This window comes from Plecotus auritus, assembly GCF_963455305.1.
Source record: "Plecotus auritus genome assembly, chromosome: 9".
NCBI classification, from domain to species: Eukaryota; Metazoa; Chordata; class Mammalia; order Chiroptera; family Vespertilionidae; genus Plecotus; species Plecotus auritus.
This window is the reverse complement of record NC_137783.1, coordinates 149,170,672-149,193,213: the sequence shown is the minus strand read 5'-3', so window position 1 is coordinate 149,193,213 and position 22,542 is coordinate 149,170,672. Positions and strand designations below refer to the sequence as shown.

General features: G+C 55.1%; 3 protein-coding genes across 7 annotated transcripts; 1 reads left to right on the top strand and 2 right to left on the bottom strand.

The window, feature by feature from the left end:
* Positions 1–3,247: 3,247 nt before the first annotated feature.
* GPR152 (G protein-coupled receptor 152) lies at positions 3,248–4,867 on the bottom strand (the record flags this gene model as incomplete). The annotated part of the gene is made up of 1 exon (XM_080640089.1): positions 3,248–4,867. One exon carries the CDS (start codon positions 4,865–4,867, stop codon positions 3,248–3,250), a length of 1,620 nt encoding a protein of 539 aa, XP_080496215.1.
* Positions 4,868–6,754: 1,887 nt separating this feature from the next.
* LOC308233783 (calcium-binding protein 4-like) lies at positions 6,755–9,392 on the top strand (the record flags this gene model as incomplete). The annotated part of the gene is made up of 6 exons (XM_080640737.1): positions 6,755–7,129; positions 7,507–7,537; positions 7,617–7,760; positions 8,707–8,816; positions 9,125–9,272; positions 9,364–9,392. 6 exons carry the CDS (start codon positions 6,755–6,757, stop codon positions 9,390–9,392), a joined length of 837 nt encoding a protein of 278 aa, XP_080496863.1.
* A 4,184-nt stretch (positions 9,393–13,576) lies between these two features.
* On the bottom strand, positions 13,577–18,518 carry TMEM134 (transmembrane protein 134). 5 transcript variants are annotated; one of them, XR_013961632.1, is made up of 8 exons: positions 18,271–18,509; positions 17,261–17,325; positions 16,716–16,808; positions 16,508–16,584; positions 14,371–14,892; positions 14,216–14,260; positions 13,992–14,045; positions 13,577–13,912 (listed from the first exon to the last, which is right to left on the bottom strand). XR_013961632.1 is itself a non-coding variant. In XM_080687919.1 (7 exons), exons 1-7 carry the CDS (start codon positions 18,442–18,444, stop codon positions 13,830–13,832), a joined length of 591 nt encoding a protein of 196 aa, XP_080544045.1. In that variant the 5' UTR covers positions 18,445–18,518; the 3' UTR covers positions 13,577–13,829. The 5 variants fall into 5 exon arrangements, 2 of the variants coding, with proteins under 2 accessions (XP_080544045.1, XP_080544046.1); XR_013961633.1 differs by having other exon boundaries at positions 13,580–13,912; positions 14,755–14,892; XR_013961631.1 differs by having other exon boundaries at positions 14,216–14,892.
* Positions 18,519–22,542: the final 4,024 nt, after the last annotated feature.

Genomic DNA, 22,542 nt, shown 5'->3' with positions numbered 1-22,542 from the left:
CTGTCCCAGAAACATACCCCTTTCCTTCCTACCTCAGGACCTTGGCACGTCCTGCTCCCGCATCTGAAGACTCTTCCCTCAGATCTTGAAAAGGCTCCAACCTCACTTCCTCTAGGCCTCCGCCCAGATGTCTCCTCCTCCAAGGCCCTTCCCTGACTGCCCTCCCACCCATCACCCTCTGGCTCCTCAGACTCCCACCGGGGCCCCTGATCAATTGCAGGGATTAATCATGATCATTATTATGATCCCCATTACTTGTCCCCCCTGCATCATTCTTAGTCAGGGCCTGATGTTATATTATAGAATTATTGGTGTATTTGCTGTCTGTCTGCCTTGCCCACTAGGAAGTCAGCAAACCAAGGTCAGTACTCTGTCTCGTTTCCCACTGTGTTCCAGTACCTAGAACAAGAAGACCTAGCACAGTACGTGTTCAATTAATGTACGCTGAGTGAATGAATGAACAGCAGCCCTGAGTGTCAAATTGAGAAATGTTCATGTTCACAACTCTCAGAATCAATGTCTGGCCCCCATGAGGGAGAGGGACAGTGTCTCTTGTCTGGAGAAGGGATGAGTTCCCCTGAGGGTAACAGGAACCCATCCCCATGGGATGTGCAAGGGGGCGGAGGGAGGGGCTGTGGAATGCGGGGCTGAGCATGTTTCCTCCAACACAAAACCCTTCACGGGGCCGCCAAGAGAACTCCTCTTTATTCCTCAAAACCCTGCACGGCACTGCTCTCTCTCCTGGATAGCAATCATCCATGATGGGTGGATTCCCCTTGGGGACCTTGGAGGCGGCGCTGGCCCAGTCTCCCAGAGGTGGGTTTGGATTGTGGACCAGCGTTGAAGGCAGGTGGCTGGCACTGAGGTTTTAGTCCCTGATCTGCCTGCCCTGTTGAAAAAGCCTTGGGACCTGGAACTGGGAGAAGGGAGAGGGCACTGCAGAGTGCCCCAGCGGGACCTTTTCCTCAGGGAGCGTGCACTTGAAGGAGGTGAGAGCGTGTGAAAGCCTGGAGGAGGCAGTGTGGTAGAGGAACAATGCCTGGTGGGCAGGATTCTGCCACGTGGGCTCTGGCCTGGATGAGGCCTGGGGGTGCTCAGTGGTATAATCAAATGAATGGCTAACAAATATTGAGCACTCATCCCGTGCCAAGCAAGGATTCAAGCCTTTTGTAGGGATTAATCATTATCATTATTATGATCCCCAATTTACAGAGTATGTCCAAGCAGTGCCTCTGGATGGAGGGGGGCACTGCTAAGTGTGAAACCAGGGTTCAAACAGCCCCTGAAGGGCACCAGAGGCCATGCCCTTAAACCCACCCTTGTGTCTCCAAAATGGAAGGCTGGCTGGAAAGGCCCCTAACAAGTGCTCAATGAATACTTGCTGAATGGGCCCGGCCGGCATGGCTCAGTAGTTGAGCTTTGACCTGTGAACCAGAAGGTCAGGCCCCATGCCCGGGTTGCGGGGCTCAGTCCCCAGTTGGGGGCATGCAGGAGGCAGCTGATCAATGATTCTCTCTCATCATTGATGTTTCTACCTCTCTATCTCGCTCCCTTCCTCTTGGAAATCAACAAAAATATTTTAAAAAAATACTTGCTGAATGAATGAACTCGACAAGTTTGTGCCTGTCCGGAAATCGCTCTCCCATCGGCCTCAGTGTCCACAATTCCGTCACCGGGAAATGCTATGGTTATGCTGCTCGTGTCACCACCACCCAGAGTGCCTCCATCTGGGCACAGTGAATGATCATAACAGCCAACCTTGCAAGGAGAACGCCATCACCCCATTTTACAGAGGAGAAAACTGAGGTGAAGAGCAAGCTAGGAACCAGAACCCAGATCTGCCTGCACAGCAGTTGTCTTTTTAAAATGTAAGCAGGCCTGGGAAGGGTAGCACATGAAATGTCATTGTCATTTACATCTGTTGGTAACGTATTGCTCAGCTGCTAAAGGTCACAAGGCTGAGCTAATGGGGAAGGATTGGGTATATGTGTGAAAAGGATAAGAGAGCATGGTTTTGGAACCCTAGGGGTTGAGAGAAAGCTGGGTGGCGTGGGTGCCAGCGGAGAATGATGGGTGTGAAAGGGAAGTGGGGTGGAGGTCAGAAAATAGACCTTCAGCACTTGCTAGTTTTATTTTTGCAGTGTTGGCAGCTTGAGAGGGAAGAGGTTGGTTGGCTCTGCCCCAGAGATGTTGTGTGACCTCTGCCCTTTCTGAAGCCACCGATCCCCAGAGCTCTCATCTCTGCCCCTGGTCTGAGTGCTTCGGAGGTGCTCAGATGGAGGCAGGCCCAGGGCACTCTGTACCTGCAACTGTCACCCTGCCGGGCAAGTGGAAACTAGTTGAAACCTTAAATGGAGCAGACCTTGAAGTCCCCTGGAGCTGCCCAAGGCACAGAGGCAGCCCCATGCTCTCTGAGGCCACCTGGCTGTCTGCAGCCCAGAACTGTCATGGGCACAGCTGATCGGATCCCAGGTGCTCAGGCCAGGTGTCGCCTCCTCCCCTCCATCCCCAGCCCCTGCAGGGACATCCCTGGATGCCAGGGAAGGAAGGCTATCTGTTCACTGAGCACCTACTGTGTGCCACAGGCTCTTGCTAGGTGCCTCTCACACTTTCTCACTTAATGCTCACAACAGCAGATGAGGCAGGAGCTCAGAGGGTGAAGCAGCTTCTCGAGTCACCCAGAGCCGCATGCGGATCCAGGCTTGGCTGCTCTCACCTCTGCTCCTGTCACCTTGCTGAAGGCAGTCCCGGCCCGACCTCACAGCTTTGGGCTCCTGCATGCCTCCCTCCTCTGCAGGGACTTCCTCCTTTGGTGTGCTCATGCTCAGGTTAGAGGATGGGCCCGGGAGAAGGGGTGGGAGGGAAGGAATGCAGGGAGTCAGGTCAAGCCCTGGGACGTCCTCCCTGCTGTCTTTCTCCCGCACCTCTGAGGATAATCTGTCAGTGGGCCTGGGGTGTTGCAGGACACATCAGCTGTGACAGTTTGAGGGCTGTTGGGCCACTGTGTGTGGGAGGAGGGACAAGCATGAAAGAGCTCGGTGGGACCCAGAACGGGACACGACGCTCACAACAAACTATCTGGGACTTTTGGCCACTTCATTCTCACTTCCTCCGAGTCCTCCTGCAGCCCCAAGGGACCTGGTGGGGTTTTCCAGGATGACTTCCACCGCGACGCCCCTCCTCTCTGACTGTCTGATTCCGCTGTCTCCTTCTGGCTGCCCAGGCAGGCCTGGCCTTTCCTGGACCCTCACGTGGGTCCTGCACTGGGAACCTCCTCTGGGGGACCACTGCTGGGGTTTTCTCCCTCAGAGGCAGCAGGCATGGCCGGATTCTCAGGGGCCTCTGGGGTGGGGTCCTTGGATGGGGCAAAGGAGGCTTCATCACAGGGGCTGGGGGCTGAGCTGGCCGCAGGTCCAGGGGTCTGGGCCTCAGGGCTCACCTCTGTCTGGGCCACAGAGTCCAATTGGGGCTGGGCCTTATGGTCCCCCTGTTTCTGGGCCGTGGGGTTCAGCTGAGGCTGGGCCCCAGAATCTGACTCTGGCTGGGCTGTGGGGTTCAGCTGAGGCTGGGTCCCAGAACCTGACTCTGGCGGGGCTGTGGGGTTCAGCTGAGGCTGGGCCCCAGAACCTGACTCTGGCGGGGCTGTGGGGTTCAGCTGAGGCTGGGCCCCAGAATCTGACTCTGGCGGGGCTGTGGGGTTCAGCTGAGGCTGGGCTGTGAGGTTTGTCTGTGGCTGGACCAGGGGATTCGCCTGTGGCTGGGCCTCAGCAGTTGGTTCTGGCAGAGTCTGCCCCCCAAAGTCCACTTGCGTCTGTGGCTCGGCCGGCGTGAAGCTGCCTGGCCGCTCCTCGCAGAGCGCGGCCGCGAAGGAGGAGAGCACCGCGCGCAGCAGGGCCCGCAGGTCGGCGCTGGCCAGGAGGCAGAGGAAGGGGCTGAGACAGCTGTTGAGCAGGATCAGGTAGTCGGAGTAGACCAGCACCTCCCATAGCAGGTAGCCCGGGTAGATGTCCCACAGGAAGGCCAGATACAGCAGCTGCGCCAGCTGGTAAGGCAGCCGCAGGACCACGTAGGCTGACAAAATGGTCTTGGCCACTCGGGCAAAGCCACGGCAGGCCGGGGGTCTCGGCTGGCGGCGGCAGCAGGTCCTGCAGGCAGCAGCCTGGGTGAGCACGTGGCAGACGAGCAGCAGGAGGAAGGGCAGGAAGCCCCCCAGGATCTCCAGCATGCGCAGCGGCAGCTCCTCGCTGTCCCAGAAGTCCAGGCAGATGACTAGGTCATACCACCAGATGACTGCCTCGGGGAAGACCAGCCAGGGCACACTGAAGAGGGTGGCCAGCACCCAGACCCCGGCGCAGACCCAGAGGGGCAGGCGGACTGGGCGGCGCCCCGGGTACCAGCGTGGGCAGAGCGCCAGCAGGCAGCGGTCCAGGCTGAGGGCTGCCAGCAGGAAGAGGCCAGAGGAATAGGACACACCCCACAGGAAGTAGTAGAAGCGGCAGGCCGCCGTCCCCAGCGGCCAGTGCCCTCCATGCTGGATCTCCATGATCTGGAAGGCCGCTGCCGCCAGGAACAAAAAGTCAGAGAGAGCCAGGCTGAGCAGGAGCAGGGCCAGCCGCGTGCCTGCCCCCTGCCGGGCCTGGGAGCCAGCCAGCCACGCCATGAGTGCATTGGCCGGCAGCCCCAGGAGCAACAGGACCACCAGGAAGACCGTATCCCAGCCTCCCTGGGGGTAGTAATCCTCGTCATCGAGCTCCGTGCGGGGCCCGTGGCCAGAGACCCCCAGGTTGGCTTCCATAGCAGTATCCATCTGAAGTCCCCAGTGTACTGCTGGACACAGAGTGGGTGCCTGGCAAATCAATGAAGGCATGAATGACTGGGTATGAGACAGTGCATCTCCAGGCAGTCACTGTCCCCCTCTGAGCATCACCATCACCTTTTGGGTAGTTACCCTATGCCAGGGACTTTAATAGATTACCTCACTTAGTCCTCCTGAAATCCATTTTGCAGGTGATGAGAGGAAAATTCAGAGGATCAGTGACTTGCCCAAGGTCAGAGGTAGGAAGGGAGACACCAGGACTTGAACTCAGATATGACCATTCTGCCACTCGGAATCCCGTTGTGTCCAAGTGGACTAAACCAGAGGCTTTATAACCTGTTTTTAAAGCTGGTGAACCTTTTCTTTAAGTAAACTTTATAGTGGAACTCCTATGAACTAAAAGGGAGTACTCAGATGAAAGGAAGGGAGAGTACCCTTAGGGCCCCAGGGAACACAGTTTGAAAACCACTTGGTCAGATCATTGCAGGCCCCTTTTTGTCTGGTATCCTGGGGTTCAAGTGTTTAAGATTCCAAAAAGGGAGGGCTCAGGTCCCCTGGGTGCATAGGAATTCAAGGATGACAGAAAGTCTGGGGCCGAGCCCCTCCCCCATCCAGTACAACTCGGGACCCCAGGGTGAGGTCTGCAGGTCCAAGCCCCAGTGGCCTGGGGCCAGAAAGGCGGTCCTGGGAGCAACTTGAGCCTCTTCATCATTCTCCAGCCCCACTGTGACCCTCTCCCCAGCTCAGGCAGAAGGTGGCCCCCACTTATCCTCTGAGGCTACTGAGCAGAGAAGGGGGCTCAGCAGTGTGATGAGGATGAGGTGGCTGTCACCCCACTTCCCTCACTGGTGGAACGAGTTTCCCTCTGAGGACAAAAAGCCCTGATAACAGCGCAGAGTCGGGATGACGCAGAGGCCACTGAAACGCTGGGCCCGCCTGTGGCCCGTGGCTCCTGACATTTGGCCTTCAGCCCAGTGGCCTCCCACAGCAGCCCACCCAGGGCTTTTGTTTAGACAGACCCCACTCTGCAGGCTCCAGCCCCTGCTGATCGGAGCCCTGGCCTGGCTTACCTGTGAGGTATGGCTGCTGGCTGGAAGGAGCAGGGCGTGCCTGGCTGCCCAGAGGTCCAGCCGTCTGCAGGGCCCCACACCGGGGCCTGCTGCATGGCGCCCGGCGGCGCTAAGGCGGCCTGCATGAAACCCAAGCTGAGAGGACATCAATCATTCATGGGGCTGCTCACCGGGAAACCCTAACCTCGGCCCAGTAGGGCCAAGTGACCAGCCAGGCCCCGAATTCTTGAAAATGCCAGATGGCTGAAACCGCCTCACCTTGGGTCTCTCCAGCACAGTGGCAGGCTCTGGGACTCCTCGGGGTCCACCTCCTCTGACCTCACCGCCATGTCCCTAAATCCAGCATTCAATTTCATACTCTCTCTGCTCCGGCCAGGATGTCACCCAGGCGGGGGCCGCAGGGGGCAATTTGGGCCTTCACTCCCCACCTCCCAGCCCTCCTGCCTGAGATGCCTTCTCTCGTCCTCTCCAAGCTAAGTTCTGCCCATGTCACACAACTGGGCTGAGTCCTTGACTCTTCAGCAGTGCTGCCCCGTTTTATAGATAAGGCGCCTGAGACTTAGAGAGGTGAGTTTGCTGGGTCATCCAGCTCATAAGTGGGCAGAGCAGCAGTCTGAAGCTCTTTTCAGCCACCATGTCCTGGCATTCATTTTTGCTGAGAACAGTTCTCTTGACCCCTCTGGCTCTGCCCAGGCCACTCCAGCCAGAGGGCCCGAATTAGGGCCTGGGCTGCCTACCTCACTTAGCCTAATCCCCTCAGGGCCCGATCCCAGGCCGTCAGCTCTCGGCGTATAAGCAGCTTTATGAGTCCCGAGAGCCAAGGGTGCTTTCTCGTGCTGCACCTCTGAGCCCTGTCACCCGTCTCCACATGGCCGCAGAGCAGGTGAGGGGGCAGCATGGCCCAGCCCTGGCCCCCAGCCCCCAGAGGTCCCCTGTGGGGGTCATGGCTCCCAGCAGTGGTGCTGAGGGCCAACCCTTGACTAGGACGAGAAGCAAGAGGGAGAGGGGGCTCCAAGGGTCCCGGAAAGGCGCTGACAGCTCTGGGAAGCAGACCCCCATCCAGTGCCCTGAGGCCTCAGGGGGCAGCGAGAACCCCTCGAGGACAGGGGAAGGACAGGAGGAGCCAGCCCCTGCAGCCCCCGGGCCGGCCTCTCGTCGCCAGTCCCATCGCCATCGTCCTGCCCCCCGGCACGATGCTGCTCAGAAGACATATGGGCCCCTGCTCAACCACATCTTTGGGAAGGTCAGGTGGGGCCTGGGCAGGGCTGGGGGCCTGGGAGTGGGGGTGGAACTTGCCCCCCAAGTTCAGTCCACCCTGCCCCTGGAGCTCAGGCCTCCTACCACTTCTCCTCTGGACCCTGGGGCAGGGTATCTGGAGTTTGAAAAAGTGTAGGCTGGCCTGGGCAGTGGAGCCAAACCTCAGACCCAGGGTTCTGTGGGAGCTCAGGACCCCAGGAGCAGGAAGTGGGGGTTGCCTCTTTTCCTGGGGCCCACAGGTCTTCAGCTGCCTTCTCCTGCCCTTGTGGAACTGGCCCTGCCCAGGCCAGTGTGGGTGGGGGCTGGAGGAGGATGGCCAAAGTCCTGGCTGGCCCTGGGTTCATGCTGGACTTGCCCCTGCAGGACCGCGAGCTGGGCCCCGAGGAGCTGGATGGTGAGTGACCTTTGCTGGAGGCAGCAGGTGGGAGGTGTCCCTGAGCCTGGCTCCTGGGCCTGACCTCCCTCCCCTGCAGAGCTACAAGCCGCCTTCGAGGAGTTTGACACTGACCGTGACGGCTACATTGGCTACCGGGATCTGGGCACCTGCATGCGGACGCTGGGCTACATGCCCACGGAGATGGAGCTCATAGAGGTCTCCCAGCACATCAAGATGCGAAGTCAGTGCCTGACCCCACCTGCCTGGGTGGCCTTAAGCGTCCAGCAGGGGTGATGGGGGTGGGGCAGGGAGATGACAGTTTCCAGGACAGTTTGACATTGGCCCCTTCAGCTGCAGGGACACCAGGGGGCAAGGAAGGCTCTGGGGATTCAAGAGAGACCTTGGGGCTCTATGGTGACTGGGGTTGAAGCCTCTGACCTCCTGAGGAAATGCCTCCTGCTGGCTGGCCATCTCTCCCCCGCAAACCCTCCCTCCCTCCCAAAAAAAGATCCTCCTGAGCGTCAGTGAGGCCTAGTGCGACAGAACCCTGCCATTCCAGTGATCAGATGTGAGCTGGGCGGACACTGTGTTATCATTAGCTGGTTTGTCAAGCATCAGATTCACCTCCATTCCAGGACACCCACACCTGCCTCCTCCTTTCGGCTCCAGAGCGGGATGCGACTTACGATTCGTGTGGACATTTCAGTTTATGCTCCTTTCTTTCCCCAAAGCTGTTATTTGACCATCGGTGTTTTTTATAATGGATGGTATCTTAGCGCAAGGGGCAACATGGTACATTTCTTTAGGGGCATTTATTGCTGCCCACAGGGGTCCACACTCGTGAAAGCCGTGAGCTCCAGCCCCACGCGCACCGCTCGGTTCTCTTGCCCCCAGCCTCGGGTAAGGGGGGCAGTTTAGTCAGTCACCCAAGGCCACGCACCAGCGGCTGCAGAGCCAGGGTTGGGACCAGGCTGTCTGGTTCCAGAGCCTGGTCTCTTTCCCCGACCCGGGTGCTTCACTGAGTGTACCCCCAGCAGACAGTGGGGCTCCGGCCTCCTACCCCCCTGAGGGTATGGATGCTGGGGGATCATTCTTTCCTGGATGCAGGAGAGCCAGGAGGGACTGGGCCTCATGCTGTCCCTCCCAGGGCCCCAGCCCCCACTGTGACACTCTGCTTGGGTCTGCAGTGGGTGGCCGTGTGGACTTCGAAGAGTTTGTGGAACTGATGGGCCCGAAGCTGAGGGAGGAGACAGCACACATGTTGGGGGTGCGGGAGCTGCGCATCGCCTTCCGAGAGGTGTGGGGTGAGGCGGGCGGTGCGTGGGCGGCTGGAAGGCATCCCTATGGGTCTCCCACCCAGGCCAGGAGGGACGCAGACTGGGGACCTCAGCCTGGAGAGGCCGAGGGCCCTGCAGAGGTGGGAACCAGGGCCAGGGAGGGGTTGGAGAGGATGGGGCTCACCCCCGCTGGGGCGTCCACTCAGGGAGGCTTCCTGGAGCAGGAGAGGGAGGGTTTGGACTATGGGAGGTAGGGCGTCCAAGCACAGCATGTGGTAAGGTGGGGGTGGCTTTGGGTGGGAGGGGCTGAACCCTGCCGGGATCCCAGTTCGACAGGGACAGGGATGGACGAATCACAGTGGCAGAGCTGCGACAGGCAGCACCGGCTCTGCTGGGGGAGCCGCTGGCGGATCCTGAGCTGGATGAGATGCTCCGAAATGTGGACCTCAATGGGGATGGCACCGTAGACTTCGATGGTAAGTGTGTTTCCCCACCCCTGGGTGCTTCCCCTACCCCTCCAGCGCCCAGGCTGGGATCCCTGACCTGGACGGGTCATCTCTTCTGCAGAGTTTGTGATGATGCTTTTCACCCAGTGAGGCTCCAGCAGCTTGTCACCTGCTGGCCCCAGACCAGCAGGGTTCATGGGGCACACCCCGCCCCCCCCCCGCCCCCCCGCGGCCCCAGGATGGAAGAGACCAGCAGGCTTCTTCTGCCCCTGACAACACCTGGCTGGAAACTTGGCTTGTCACCTGACCACCCTCCTCTTCATCTCCTTCCCACCTGAGGTGCTAAGAGAAAACCCACGCTCAACTGCCTGTCATTCCCCAGGATGAGCAAGATTTGGGTCTCTCCAGCCCCTTGGCAGGTAGGGAGCTGTTTTGCCCTGGCAGGTGTGGCTCAGTTGGTTAGAGCTTTGCCCCTTATACGGAAAGGTTTCGAGTTCAATTCCCAGTCAGGACACACACCTAGTTGTGGGTTCCATTCTTGGTCAGAGCACGTGTGGAAGGCGACCAATCGGGGTTCCCTCTCAAATCAACGTTTCTCTCTCTCTCTCTCCCCCTCCCTCCTCTCTAAAATCAATACGCATATCTTCGGGTGAGGATTTAAAAAAGCGGGGCAGTTTTGGGGGGAGGATTGAAAGGGTGGCCTCCCACTACTTAAGTGTAGAAAAAATGTGTTTTTTAAAAAAAGTTGAACTTGAAAGAAAAAAGAGGGATAACCTTAGATACCAAAGACAAAGAGAGAACGCCAAGCTGGGTGATGGGAGGGAGTGGACACTGTGGGGCTTCAGACCGGAGGGATGAGAGCCTGGGCTCTAACACCCAGGAGGGACCAAAGACAGTAAGAGGCTGAGGAGCAAGACATGACCCTAAGTACATTTGAGGGTCTCGACGGGGTATCCTGTACTTGAAAAGGGAACCAAAATATACTTCCACTGAGCAGCCTGAGGGATTAGCAGGGATACAGATGTCCAGGGCCTTGAGCGGGAAAAGTTACCCTAGAGAGCCCAGAACTCAGGCCTGCACGTCAAGCAGGAGTGTGGTCTGTCCCCATGGCATGAAAAGCTGAAGAAATAGGAAAGAAATTGCTGAAAAGGGTACACTTTCAAGCCAGGCACATAGGACTTAAAACACACACACACACACACACACACACACACACACACCCTGTCACTTCTGAAGATGAACCAGGTGCTGCCCAGGGCCCAGAGGTCAGCTGGGACCTGCCCTTCCACACCAGACGCTCATGCTTGGATCACCAGCCAGGCCTAGGGACCGCACCCGTGCATGAATTTCGTGCACTGGGCCTCTAGTATTGAGATAAAAGAAGGAAGAGAGACCAATATGCAGCAACAGGATAGTATTAAAACTGAACAGGGAGATTCAAAAGCTAACAATAGAACTTCTAAAAATAAAGGATATAGCCATTGGAATGAAAAAATATTAATAAGTTAAACAGCAGATTAGAAACAGATTAGAGAGGATTAATGAACTGGAAGCGATCACCTCTAAGGTAGCACTGAAGGATAAAAAGATGGAAAAAATTTAAAGGGTAATTACAACTCATTAAGGAGTTTCAAAAGGAGAAAATATAGAGAAGGGCATGAAGCAATATTCAGAGAGATGAAGTTTTTCCACAAAGACAAGTGCCCAGACCGAAGGAGCACATTGGAGCCAGAGAAGAATAAATAAAATTAAATGTATATCTACCCGAAAATAAACACAGATCATTTATCTTCTAAAAAAAAAAGTTGTATCTAGATTCTAGAAGCATCTCAGTGAAACTGCAAAATACAAAAGGGAAGTGAAAGGGGCCCCCACCCACATACTCTCATTGAGGGGACGGCTTCCGTCAGAAGGAAAGTCAATCCCGAAGGAAGGCAGAGTATGTACTGACAGGCAGTGATGGACAGCACAAACGGATGAACAAAAGCAGATTCAGAGACAGAGAAGCATCGATCAGACCATCAAACCTCAGAGGGAAGGTAGGGGAGGGTGGGGGTAAGGGGGAGAGATCAACCAAAGGATTTGTATGCATGCATATGAGCCTAACCAATGGACACAGACACCAGGGGGGTGAGGGCATGAGGGCATTTAAAAATTTCATTTGGGGGATTTTAAAAACAGGAAGGGACTGAAATAATAGGCAAAACAAAATGGAAGGTGGGAGGGGATGCTTCAATGTTGTTGTTGTTGTTAATCCTCACCCGAGGATGCTTTTTCCATTGCTTTTCAGAGAGAGTGGAAGGGAGGGAGGAAAGGGGAGACAGAGAGAGAGACATTAACGTAAGAGAGACACATCGACTGGTTGCCTCCCGCACGCACCCTGACCTGGGCCAGGGATTGAACCTGCAACCCAGGTACACGCCTTTGGTTCTCGGGCCGGCACTCTAACCACTGGGCAACACCAGCCCGGGCTACATTAAAACTTTAAATGTTTTATTTGGTGTCTGTCACAGGGCTCATATCGCTCCAGGGTTGGCATGTGTTTTCTGTAAAGGGCTGGATAGTCAGGATTTGAGGCTGAGGACCACATTTTCTGCTGCAGCTGCTCACTCTGCTGTTGTAGTGTGTGTTGCCAAGCAGCCAGTCTACACATAAACAAATGGGTGTGGCTGTATTGGAACTTTAATAAAGAATTAATTAAACTTGATTTATTGATACTGAAGTTTGAATTTTATAAATTTTTATGAGTTCAAAAATCTTATATTACTATTCTTTGACTTTTCCCAACTGTTCCAAAAATGTGAGAACCCTTCTTAGCTTGGGGGCCCTGTTGGGCCTGTGGACTACAGCTTGCTGACTCCTGAGTCTTGTAATATGGAAAATCACCATTTCTGAGATAACTTTGCTAAGAATAACAAAAAGTTATGAGCACAGTGTTGCTTACTTTCAATGACTGGTTTTCGTGGTTTTTCATTTTTCCCATGTTTGTTCTGATTATATTTATTGAAATGTAATTTTATGTCTGATTAATCTGTAATACAAACTGTTGGCTTGATTCTGTATTTGTTTTTTATTTCACATTACTAGTTTTTATTTTATCTTCAAGTATTGATTCATGACAAAGTCAGAAATGAAAATTGCTTTTCATTTCAGCCCGTTTAAGAACCAGTGACTTAGGAGTTCCTGGATCCCAGTGTGCTCCAAAAAGTGTCTTGACCAGGGGGCCGCAGGTTGGAAGTGTGGGTGGGCCAGGAGAACAGGAGCGAGAGCAGGTGTCTGGGTGGTGGTGTTTTTTTTTTTCAAAAAAGTCACAGAAATCCAAAGGCACGGTTCTGGCTGCTGCATACATAGTGGAGGCTAGACCAAGCCCAGTCCCTTATGGCACTCACGTGTTCCTGGGGGACACAGGCTGTAAACATGGAATCACATGAATAGGGTCTCTTCAGCTCACAAGTGTTCAACCAGCCCTGAGGTTGGCCAGTTGGTGGCCACCAGCTCAGTGCCCTTCTCTGTCCCACTGGTGTCATGGAACCCTGGCTATGACCCTAACTTTGCCCTTGGGTGAGTCAACCTCTCTGGGTCTGTTTCATCTGTAAAATGGGGCTGAGGAAGTGAGGACCAGAAATAACCTGCATTAAGTGCTTAGCACAGGTCCTGGTGCCTTCTAAGAGTTTGGTAAATGGTAGCTATTATGATCTCAGATTTCAGGGTTCTCATAGATTTTGTTTCCTTGTTCTTAAGATTCTGAGATATTTGGATTTTTCAAAATCCTGAGATGGTCTGTTCCCAATGTTCTGTGGTTCTAAGAGTCTTTGATCACTGAGGTTCACTGTTGAAAAGCCCTTATCCCATGTCCTTTGTCTCCTATTTCTCCCAACCCTTGGGCCTAGGAAGTAGGGCAGTGGGTGGGGGGGGCTGGGCCGCTGCCTTGCCATGGCCCACATTCGGAGCTGGCTGTGGCAGCCCAGGGCCCCAGAGCCGGACTGGAACCAGGATAGCAGCCTCCAGGCCCCAGGCCTGCGTCATCGGAGTGCCCTTGGCCAGGACAGGAACTAATGCTGCCCCTACCTACCGGTGGAAAAAGGGGCAGGGCGGACAATGCTAAGGGCTGGGGCAATGGGGAGGCTGGAAGAGGCTCCCCCAGGCTTTCAGGGCCGAAGGGTCCGAGGATCCAGCTCGACCCATAACACAGCCGGACAAGTCTTGGAGCATCAGGGCTGTCCTGTGCACAATGCGAAGATGGGTGGTCCGGTCGCCCTTCAGTTCCAGGGGCAGCCTCTGCGGCAGGGGCTGGCCAGGCTGACGGGCAGGTTGGAAGGAAAGAGCAATTCTTTGCTGGATGTAAGTACCCCTTTTATTAGCGTAAAACACCACCACTCAGTAGTCTCAGGGCCCGAGAATAAGTTAAGGCACAGAGCAGGCAAAGGGCGACTTTCCCAGGCTCAGGTAATGGGCCCAGGGTCTGCAGGCCCCAAACTTCCTGAGCAAACTCCGGACTGGACAATGGCCGAGGAGCGCCCCCTGGGGACGAGAGAAGGCCGCCAGGGGCCGACGTGGATTCCTGCTGTCCTGCTGTCCATTGGCGGCTCACTTCTCAAAGTAGGGCAGGTAGAAGAACTGGAAACCCCGGTGGCCCTTGACCGCGCAGTAGATGAAGATCACGTGGTAGACTGTGGGGCGGGGCCAGTCAGCGCCTGAGCTCGCCCACCCTCCCCAGGCCCCGCCCCGCCCCGCCCCACCGGCTCGCACCTCCCGGGACCAGCAACAGGAAGCCAGGAACGAAGAAGATGGCGCTGGAGACACCTTCGGGAGGAGAGGAGGGGCCAGGTCAGGGCAGGGGGGCACCTTCCGCAGTACCAGGGGCCCTTTCTGGCTGGGCGGGTGGTGAGTAATGGGAGGGGAGAGGGCTTGCCAAGGATCGCTGGGCACAAGAGAGGAGTGAGCGCTGCCTGCGGAGGTGGGGGGGCGCTCACCTGGTGAGGGGGCCACCTCCAGTCCCACGCCGACCAGGATCAGCACTGCACACAGATGGGGCCGCAAGGGTGAGGGCGGGAACAGGGGGCAGGAGCTGGGACCTCCAACCGCAACCCCCAACATGGCTTAGGCCCGAGGAATGGTGTTCCCCCACCTGAGCTGAAGGTTCCTGGGCAGCTCGCCAAACTGTTTTCAGAGCAAGGGCCCTGGCAGGCCCTGGGAAATGTCTGTAAGGAGAGACTTTTATCTGCTCCTTGGTGTGGTCTTTACGTCAGTCAACACACATTTATGGAGCACTTGGTATTGGGAATTCCTGGGGGTTGCAGGGGGAGGCCGATGAGGTCTCTGCCCTCATGGCCCTTCCCTAGTAGAGCAACCAACAAGAACCTCCAAGCTGCTGCCCAGTGGTTAGGATGTGGTGGATCAGATCAGGCAGCATGGGAGCCTGGGGGTCAAGGAGGAGCTTCTTGGGGGCAGTGGCCCCTAAGCTGAGCAGGGTAGCAGTAGCAATAGCAGTTTACATTTAGCAAACACTTACCAGGTGCTGCCAGACACTGGGCTAAGCGTGTTACATGCACACTTTGTCACCTTGACCGAGTGAGGCATATATTATCCCCATTGCTCAGAAGATGAGACTGAGGCACAGAGAGGGAAAGTAACTTGCTCAGGGCTGCACCTGGAAGGTAGTGGCATCCTGACTAGACGTTTTGCTATGGGTGTCGCGCAGGCAGAGAGGGAAAGGAGTGTTCCAGACAGAGGGAACGGTCTGGAGGGAGCTTGGGCTTTCTAGGAGCTTCCAGCTGTTGGTGAGACTGCAGAGACAAGAGCCCAGGCTGAGGAGTTTGGCAAGGCCTGTAGGCCCGGGGGAAAACTGGACTTTGGCTGAGGACAGTGGACGCTGGGGAAGGTGGAGAGGTCAGGCTGGACCAACTTTTCAGACCCAAAGCGAGTTCTGGGCCCCCAGGTATAGGATGGGATGGGGAGAGGTGAGGAGCTGGGCTCTGCAGCAATGGGGTAGGGGAGATAGCCCAGGTTTGGGAGTCAGGGTGGAATTGCTGGGATGGTATTTCAGAGGCCCAATATAGAGGCTCTGGATTTGGGGTGCCAGGGAAGGGCAGGCCCATGGTTTCCAGGTTTGGAGCACCTCAAAAAGGCCTTAGTGGGGGTTAGAACTCACTCCCTGAACCCTGGCTTAGGGCTGTGGGCTCTGCCCACTCAGAGTAGGCATCTTTTTCTAATTCCTACAAAGGCTCTTTATGGGAATGTCAGGCCTGGCGATGTCATTATTTATTTATTTTTCATCCCCCCCCCCCCCCCCCGCCTATTGTGAGTTTAAATCCCAGCTCATCTACGTCTTAGCTGTGACCTGAGAAAGGCCCTTCACCTGCCTGAGTCTGTGTCCTTATTTCTGGACTGATCACCATGCTCGCCCTGCTGGGTGTTGAGAGGATAAAATGAGATAAGGCAGGTGGCTAGTGTGACCAGTGCTCTGTGTGCAGGTGTTGGAGAAGTGGTAGCTCTCTCCCCCCCTGCACAGACACCCAGAGCTGAGGCAAGGATGCTGCTCACTTTCTGTCCAGGCGACGTGACCTTCCTGGAGGAGGGAGGGCAGCTGCCACAGTGGGGGCCTCCTTATGGGCCCCTCTTGATCCCAACCCTAGAACCTTTCTGGGGACCCTGACTCCTCAGCCCCATAGAATGAAAAGTGTGGAGTCAGAAAACATCTGACTGTGAGATCTGCCTGCTCTGGGCCTCAGTTTTCCTATCTGAGCAATGGGGGGAGGAGGTGGAAGAGAGGTCTTCGTCAGCTCTCAGACTCCAGAGAACTGGGAGTGACAGGTGTCCTGTGGATCAGGCTGGCGGGGCACTCAGCATCCCTGGCCCGTGAGAACGGGCATCTCCCTGAGCAATGGGCTCTACACACAGGTTCTGGGTCATGACCCTACCTCTTCCTTGCTTTGTGACCTCTGTAAGGTGAGCAAGATAAACCTGCCCTGCACCTGGTTCGAAGTGGACACAGAGTAAAAGGGTTAAACAGGCTAAGTTAGAGAATACAGTTTGGAACACTGAACAAGGTTCCATTTTCAACTTCCTGTCATTTCCTGGCTGTGTGATCAGGAGGCTGGGCCTGCCTCTCTCAAGGCCTCAGTTTCTCACCTGTAAAATGGGGGTAGGGGGGAGGGTGATGGCAGCTAGCTGCCTCCTCAGGATTCTGGGAGGCTCAGTGTGCCAAGGGAATGCAGAGTCTGCAGAGGAGGGCGGACCCCTCCCAGGGGCTCAGGGACACTCACCCAACCCCAGCAGCAGCAGCAGGAAGGAGGCCAGCACTACCCTGCGGTTCTTCTGGATCAAAGGGTGCTGAGTCCAGCTGGGGAGCAGGAGAGCAGGAGCGGTGAAAGAGGTGACAGGGGCCCACCCTCTTCTGTCACCCTCCCTGATCCAGAGGGCTGTCTGTACTGGGGCTCTGCCATGGGTGGCTTAAGGAGGGTGGTGACTCACCTGCAGCAGGCATTGTAGGAGCGCTGGGTGCTGTTGCTGATGGTACTAAAGGACCACTGGGAGCTGCGGACGGAGGATGTTCGGCCAGAATCCCTGCAGGATAGGTGGGCCCAGTGAGAGGGAAGGGGAGGCCAGGAAGGGGGCCCTTTGGGACAGGAGTCATGAGAATGTGGCTGGGGAGGGAGAGGGACTAGGGCTGGGTGTTCCTGTAGGATAAGGGGGCCCTGACAGGGATGGGATAAAAGGAATTCAAGGGCTGGGGGGTTTCTGCAGACTGAGGTGGAAGGTTGGGGGTTCAAGCTAGGGATTGTAGGGGCCAGACCAAGCTTGGTTTTCTGCAGGATAAAGAGGCTGGTGGGGGTGGGTGGGTGAGGCTGGCACTAGGGTAGGGTGACCCTGCAGGACAGGGAAACCCAGGAGAATGGGGGTCAGGCTAGGAGTCCTTGTGGGATAGGGTGTGAGAGCTGAGTGAGGGGAGGTGGACTGAACGGGGAGCCAGAGGCACAGCAACAGGGGTATGGGGTGGGTCCCCACCTGGCCCTGACCTGGTGTTGACTCCCCCATCTGGCTCCGGAGACACCTGGGCTCCTTCCTCATCGTTCTCCAGGTTCTATTCCAGAATACAGGGCTCAGGGTCACTGCGTGCAGGCCCTTCCTCACTCCCCCTCCGGGCGAGGAGGAAAGCCAGTCCACACAGCTGCTTGCCTGGCCCCTCCCTCCTCCCCGCAGAGCAGAACGGGTTTGTGAATCATCAAACCGAAACCAGGTGGTAGGTGGGAGCTGGAGGCTTTGGGGGGCAGGAGTGCAGGGGCTGATGGAGGGCTCCCAGCATAGGTCCCAAGGCCAGGAGATAGCCCAGGTTTGGGAGTCAGGGTGGAACTGTCGGGATGGTATTTCAGAGGCCCAATATAGAGGCTCTGGATTTGGGGTGCCAGGGAAGGGCAGGCCCATGGTTTCCAGGTTTAGGGCACAAGAATCTGGTCCAAGTCTCCATGAAAAGGATCCTAGAGTTGGTGGAGGTCATCTGGGAAAATGGGGATTTCCAGTTTGGTGGGAGTCAAGGTGTGGGCAAGGACTCCTGTGAGTGGGGGCCCCCAGCTCTCGGGGAAAGGATGGATGGAGACCTCTAGAACAGAAGAGGGGATGCAGGTTCCTGTTAGATCATCGGGCCTGGACCTCAGAGGGTTGCTCATGAATATGGACAAGGTCTGATTCAGGTTCCGAAGGGCTCCCCAGCTCCCTCTCCTAACATCTGAGGAAGGAGGGGAATCAGTGCCCAGGGTGGGCGAGGCCTGCGGCTGGGGTGGGAGGGAGCTCCCGGGGTCGGTCTCTGGGCTCTCAAGTGGTGGCTGGGGACCAGAATCGGAGCTGAGGGTCTGGGCAGGGCTCTCGATCAGTGGCCACGTCGGGGGTAGGGGGGTGGGAGGGGAGGGGGACGGTCTCCCACTCCGGCCAGGGCCTCTAGGAAGATTCTCCCCTGAGCTGGGGTTCTCCAGGTCCGGCCTGGGGTCCCGCCCGGAACCGGGCGGGGGATGAGGAGGGCCGGGCCGGTCACCTGGTAGCGCAGCCGGGACTGCTTGTCCTCGTCGGCCGCCTCGAACCGCGCCCGGCGTTCGAAGTGCAGCGGCCCGAAGCGGGCGACCCCGCTGGACTCGGGCCCAGGGCCCGCGTCCTCCAGGGACAGCTCGAAGGCGTCATCGATGCTGAACTGGGGCCGGGCGGCGCTCATGGCCCCGCCAGCTCAGGCGCCCCGCGCCGCCGCCACCCGCGCCCGCCAGCCCGGCTCGCCGTGGCCCCGCCCCCGCACGCTGGCCTGGCCTTGCGCCGTCGTCTAGGGAGCGGGGTGCCGCCCTCCGAAGCCTCGCCCTCACGTTACGCCCCCGCCCCCCGCAGGCCCGAGCTGCCGAGCGCCGAGCTGCCGAGCGGGCAGGGCATCCTCTGGTTCGGGCCGCGCTGGGCCCTAGCGCCGCCCAGTGGCCGTCTTCTCGAGCAACGGCGGGTGCCGGGTTGCGACGCAGCTCCCAGGTCTGTACCGTGGGCTTGGAGGGGCTGCCTGCTAGGCGCCATCCTACAGGCCCCAGACGCGGCCTTCGCATTCCAGGCGCTCCTTCCGTGCCAAGGAGACTCAGGGTACCGTTCCCCACCCGTACTCACCAGGGCCCTGCACGGGCGAGGTGTTCTTTCTCATAGCCTTGCCTCTGTGCGAACAGGCTCAGAGAGTTTATGTGGCTTCCACTCTCCTGCAATCCACTCTCCACTGAGCAGCCAGAGTGTTCTTTAAAAACATACCCGATTCTTTTCTCGGTGTGTTAAATAAAACTTTTTAAAAAGTGCAAAAGCAAGTATGCTGCTAAGTCACTCCTCTGCATAAAACTCCCTTGGTTTTCCATTGTGGTTAGAACAATATCTGAACTCCTGACCAAGGCTCTGAATGCTCTGGTCTCTGCCTGCCTCCCCTGGTCTCATCAAGTCCCCCTCTGCCCTTCATCACCCTCCTCAGCCATACAGGCCAACCTTAATCCCACCTCAGGGTTTCTGCACCTGCTGTTCCCTGTGCCTGCAAAGCACTTATCTCGTAGGGAAGCCATCCCTTTCCCTGCGATGTAAAGTCTTTCAGTTTCACATCATATAGCACTTACCTTGAATTACCCTTATAGTTTTATTCACCACTGTGTCTGCAGTGCCTAGAACAGTGTTTGGCACTAAGTACATGCTCAGTAAGCATTTGTGGAAGAAATGAATGTGTGCTTTGTTAAAATCCCAAATGCTTGCAAGTGGAAGAAGTGGTATTTGAACGCAGGTCCCCGTAGCTCCAGGGGTGCTCATTCTCTTCCACCCAGCCATCCCGCTTTATTTTATTGACACAGTTGTGTCAATCATGCCTCTCAGTTTGTGACACATCATCACTATGAACAATTTCCCTCTTCCTCTCCCCCTCTTCCCTCCTCCCTGCTCCCTTCCATCCGTGTGCTCAGCCATTTCCGTGAATCCTGCCTGGCTTTCTACTACACATGGCACTGGCTCTTATGTGGATGTGCTCCCAATTTACAAACATGGTGTCATGTATGAAACTCATTCTGTTGTTTACATTTGTGCATTTTTACACTCAACACCAATGTTCTCCACATGCATGTCATTTGTTGCTTCTTCTGGCTCCATGTTGAGCACCTAGTGCTTTTATTATCCACCATCCCCACCAAGTGTGCACACTGAGCTCGGCCTGAGGCCCCCATCACATCACATACATCACTGCTATGGACATCTTCACATTGTCCCCAGGTGGACCATCAGAGAATTCTGCTTGCAAGTAGGACTTCTAGGCCATGGAGTCCATGTACCCTTGACTTCACTAAGTACCACAGATACTCTCCTGAGTGGTTGTATGAATTTGCACACCCACATTTTTAAGTGCACAGTTCAGTAGTATTAAGTACACATTGTTGTACAACCAATCTCCAGTACTTTTTCATCTTGCAAAACTGAAACTCTATACTCTTTAAACAACAACTCTTCATTTCTCCCTCCCCGATAGCCAACCACCATTCAACTTCCTCTCTATGAATGTGACCACTCTAGGTACCTCATATATTTTTAAAATATGTGTTGTTGTTTTTTCTTTTGAGAGGATGGGAGAGGGAGAGAGAGGAAGCAACATTGATGAGAAAGAAGCATTGATCGGTTGTGTGTCCTGACTGAGAATCAGGGACCTTTCAGTGCATGGGACAACACTCAACCAAGTCACACCGGCCAGGGTGGCCAGGGCAGTATTTCATATTGTTACCAGAAAGGGGACCTGGCCCTGAGCTGGTCTGCCTAGGGCAGGCCGGTAGTGTGTGGGTTCTTGACTTCATGAGTCTAGGTGATTTTTAGAGGAAGTTTACTAAAGCTGGGGACAGTGAAACAAGGTTCTAAGACAGAAGAAGCAATAGGAGAGATACTAGGTGGGGAAATGGGCCTAGGCTGGACTGCTCTGCTCACTAAGAAGTCAAAGAGAAGGGGATCTTGGGGACAAGTTCAGTGGGTGAGTCTGGGATGAGCTGCCATTGCCCACTGCTCCCTGGTTGCAAGCCTCTTGGAGACCCCTAGAGTTTAGGAGATGCATGCCTGTGGGGGAAGAAGTGGGGGAAGGGAAAGGCAAGGGAGTGCTCCCAGGAGGGAGAACAGGAGCTAGGAACAGTTTTTTGAGGGTTTTTTAAATGCTGGGAGTTTAAGGGAGGATTATAGAAAATTCATCAATTTTATGCTGATGTGCCAAAATGAGACTGATTCCCTTAACTTCATCTGTCCCTGGATGTGGTTGGCACAAACGGCACTAATTGGATTTCTGCTATCTATTTCCCTGAGTAGGGTGATTTAAGCTATTTACCCTCCTGTCCTGGAGGAGAAGTGCAAACCATCTACTCTTTTGTTGTTTTTAAATATATTTTTATTGATTTCAGAGAGGAAGGGAGAGGGAGAGAGAGATAGAAACATCAATGATGAGAGAGAATCATTGATCCGCTGCCTTCTGCATGCCCCATACTGGGGATCAAGCCTGCAACCTAGGCATGTGCCCTGACCAGGAATTGAACTGTGACCTCCTGGTTCATAGGTCAATGCTCAACCACTGAGCCACACTGGGCCAAATCATCTCTTTTTGTTGTTGTTCCTCACTGGAGGATATTTTTCCATTGATTTTTTAGAGAGAGTGGGAGGGGAGAGACAAAGAGAGAGAAACATCAATGTGAGAGAGACATATGGATTGGTTGCCTCCAACCAGGGCCGGGGATTGAGCCTGCAACTGAGGTACATGCTCTTGACCAGAATCGAACCTGGGACCCTTCAGTCCCCGGGCCGATGCTCTAATCACTGAGCTAAACCTGTCAGGGCCAAACCATCTACTCTTAAGTGTCCTTGGTTTAGAGAAGATAGGATTTACTAGATGGCTGCAAACTGCTTGGCATCTAGATTTACTAGATGGCTGCAAACTGCCTGGCATCTAGATTTACTAGATGGCTGTAAACTGTTTGCTTCACTATCTGTCTCAGTTTCCCTATTCCTCTTGTCCTAGCTTACTAGCCTGTCTCAATAGAAATCATATAGTATCTCCCTTTTTGTGAGTGGCATTCATTTAGATATTGATGCATTTTATATACTCTAGTGGATTCAAGTAACTTAATATTTCATTTAGAATTTTTCATATCTATAGTTATTAGTAAAATGTTGTATAATTTTCTTGCCTTATGATATATGTAACTGGTTCAGAAATCAAGATTAAAGAAGCCTTGTAGAATATGTTGGTCAGCTTTCCTCTTTTTCTGTTTTCTGAAACAATGGGTATAAGATATAGACTACTTGTGGCTTCAAAACTTGGCAGAAGGCGCCCAGCTGGTGTGACTCAATGGTTGAGCTTTGACCTATGAATCAGGAAATAGAGGTTCAATTCCCAGTCAGGGCACATGTCTGGGTTATGGGCTCAATTCCCAGTGGGGGCATGCCAGAGGCAGCTGATCAGTGATTCTCACCACTGATGTTTCTATCTCTCCCTCTCCCTTCCTCTCTGAAATCAATAATAAAAAATTTAAAAAATATTTGGCAGAACTTGCCTGTAAAACTTCCTGTGTTGTGGGCAAAGGATCTAAATAGACACTTTTCGAAAGAGGACATACAGAAGGCCCAGAGACATGGAAACATGCTCTAAGTCATTAATCATCCGAGAGATGCAAATCAAAACAATGAGATACCATCTCACACCTGCCAGAATGGCTATCATCAACAAATCAACAAACGACAAGTGTTGGCGAGGATGCGGAGAAAAAGGAACACTCCTGCACTGCTGGTGGGAATG

Coding starts and splice junctions, on each gene's coding strand:
- TMEM134 (XM_080687919.1), bottom strand. CDS start 18,444: ATGAGCGCCGCCCGGCCCCAGTTCAGCATCGATGACGCCTTCGAGCTG. Junction 14,046..14,215: donor GGAGGTGGCCCCCTCACCAG/GTGAGCGCCCCC, acceptor CTCCTCCCGAAG/GTGTCTCCAGCGCCATCTTC. Junction 13,913..13,991: donor CCTGTTGCTGGTCCCGGGAG/GTGCGAGCCGGT, acceptor CCCGCCCCACAG/TCTACCACGTGATCTTCATC.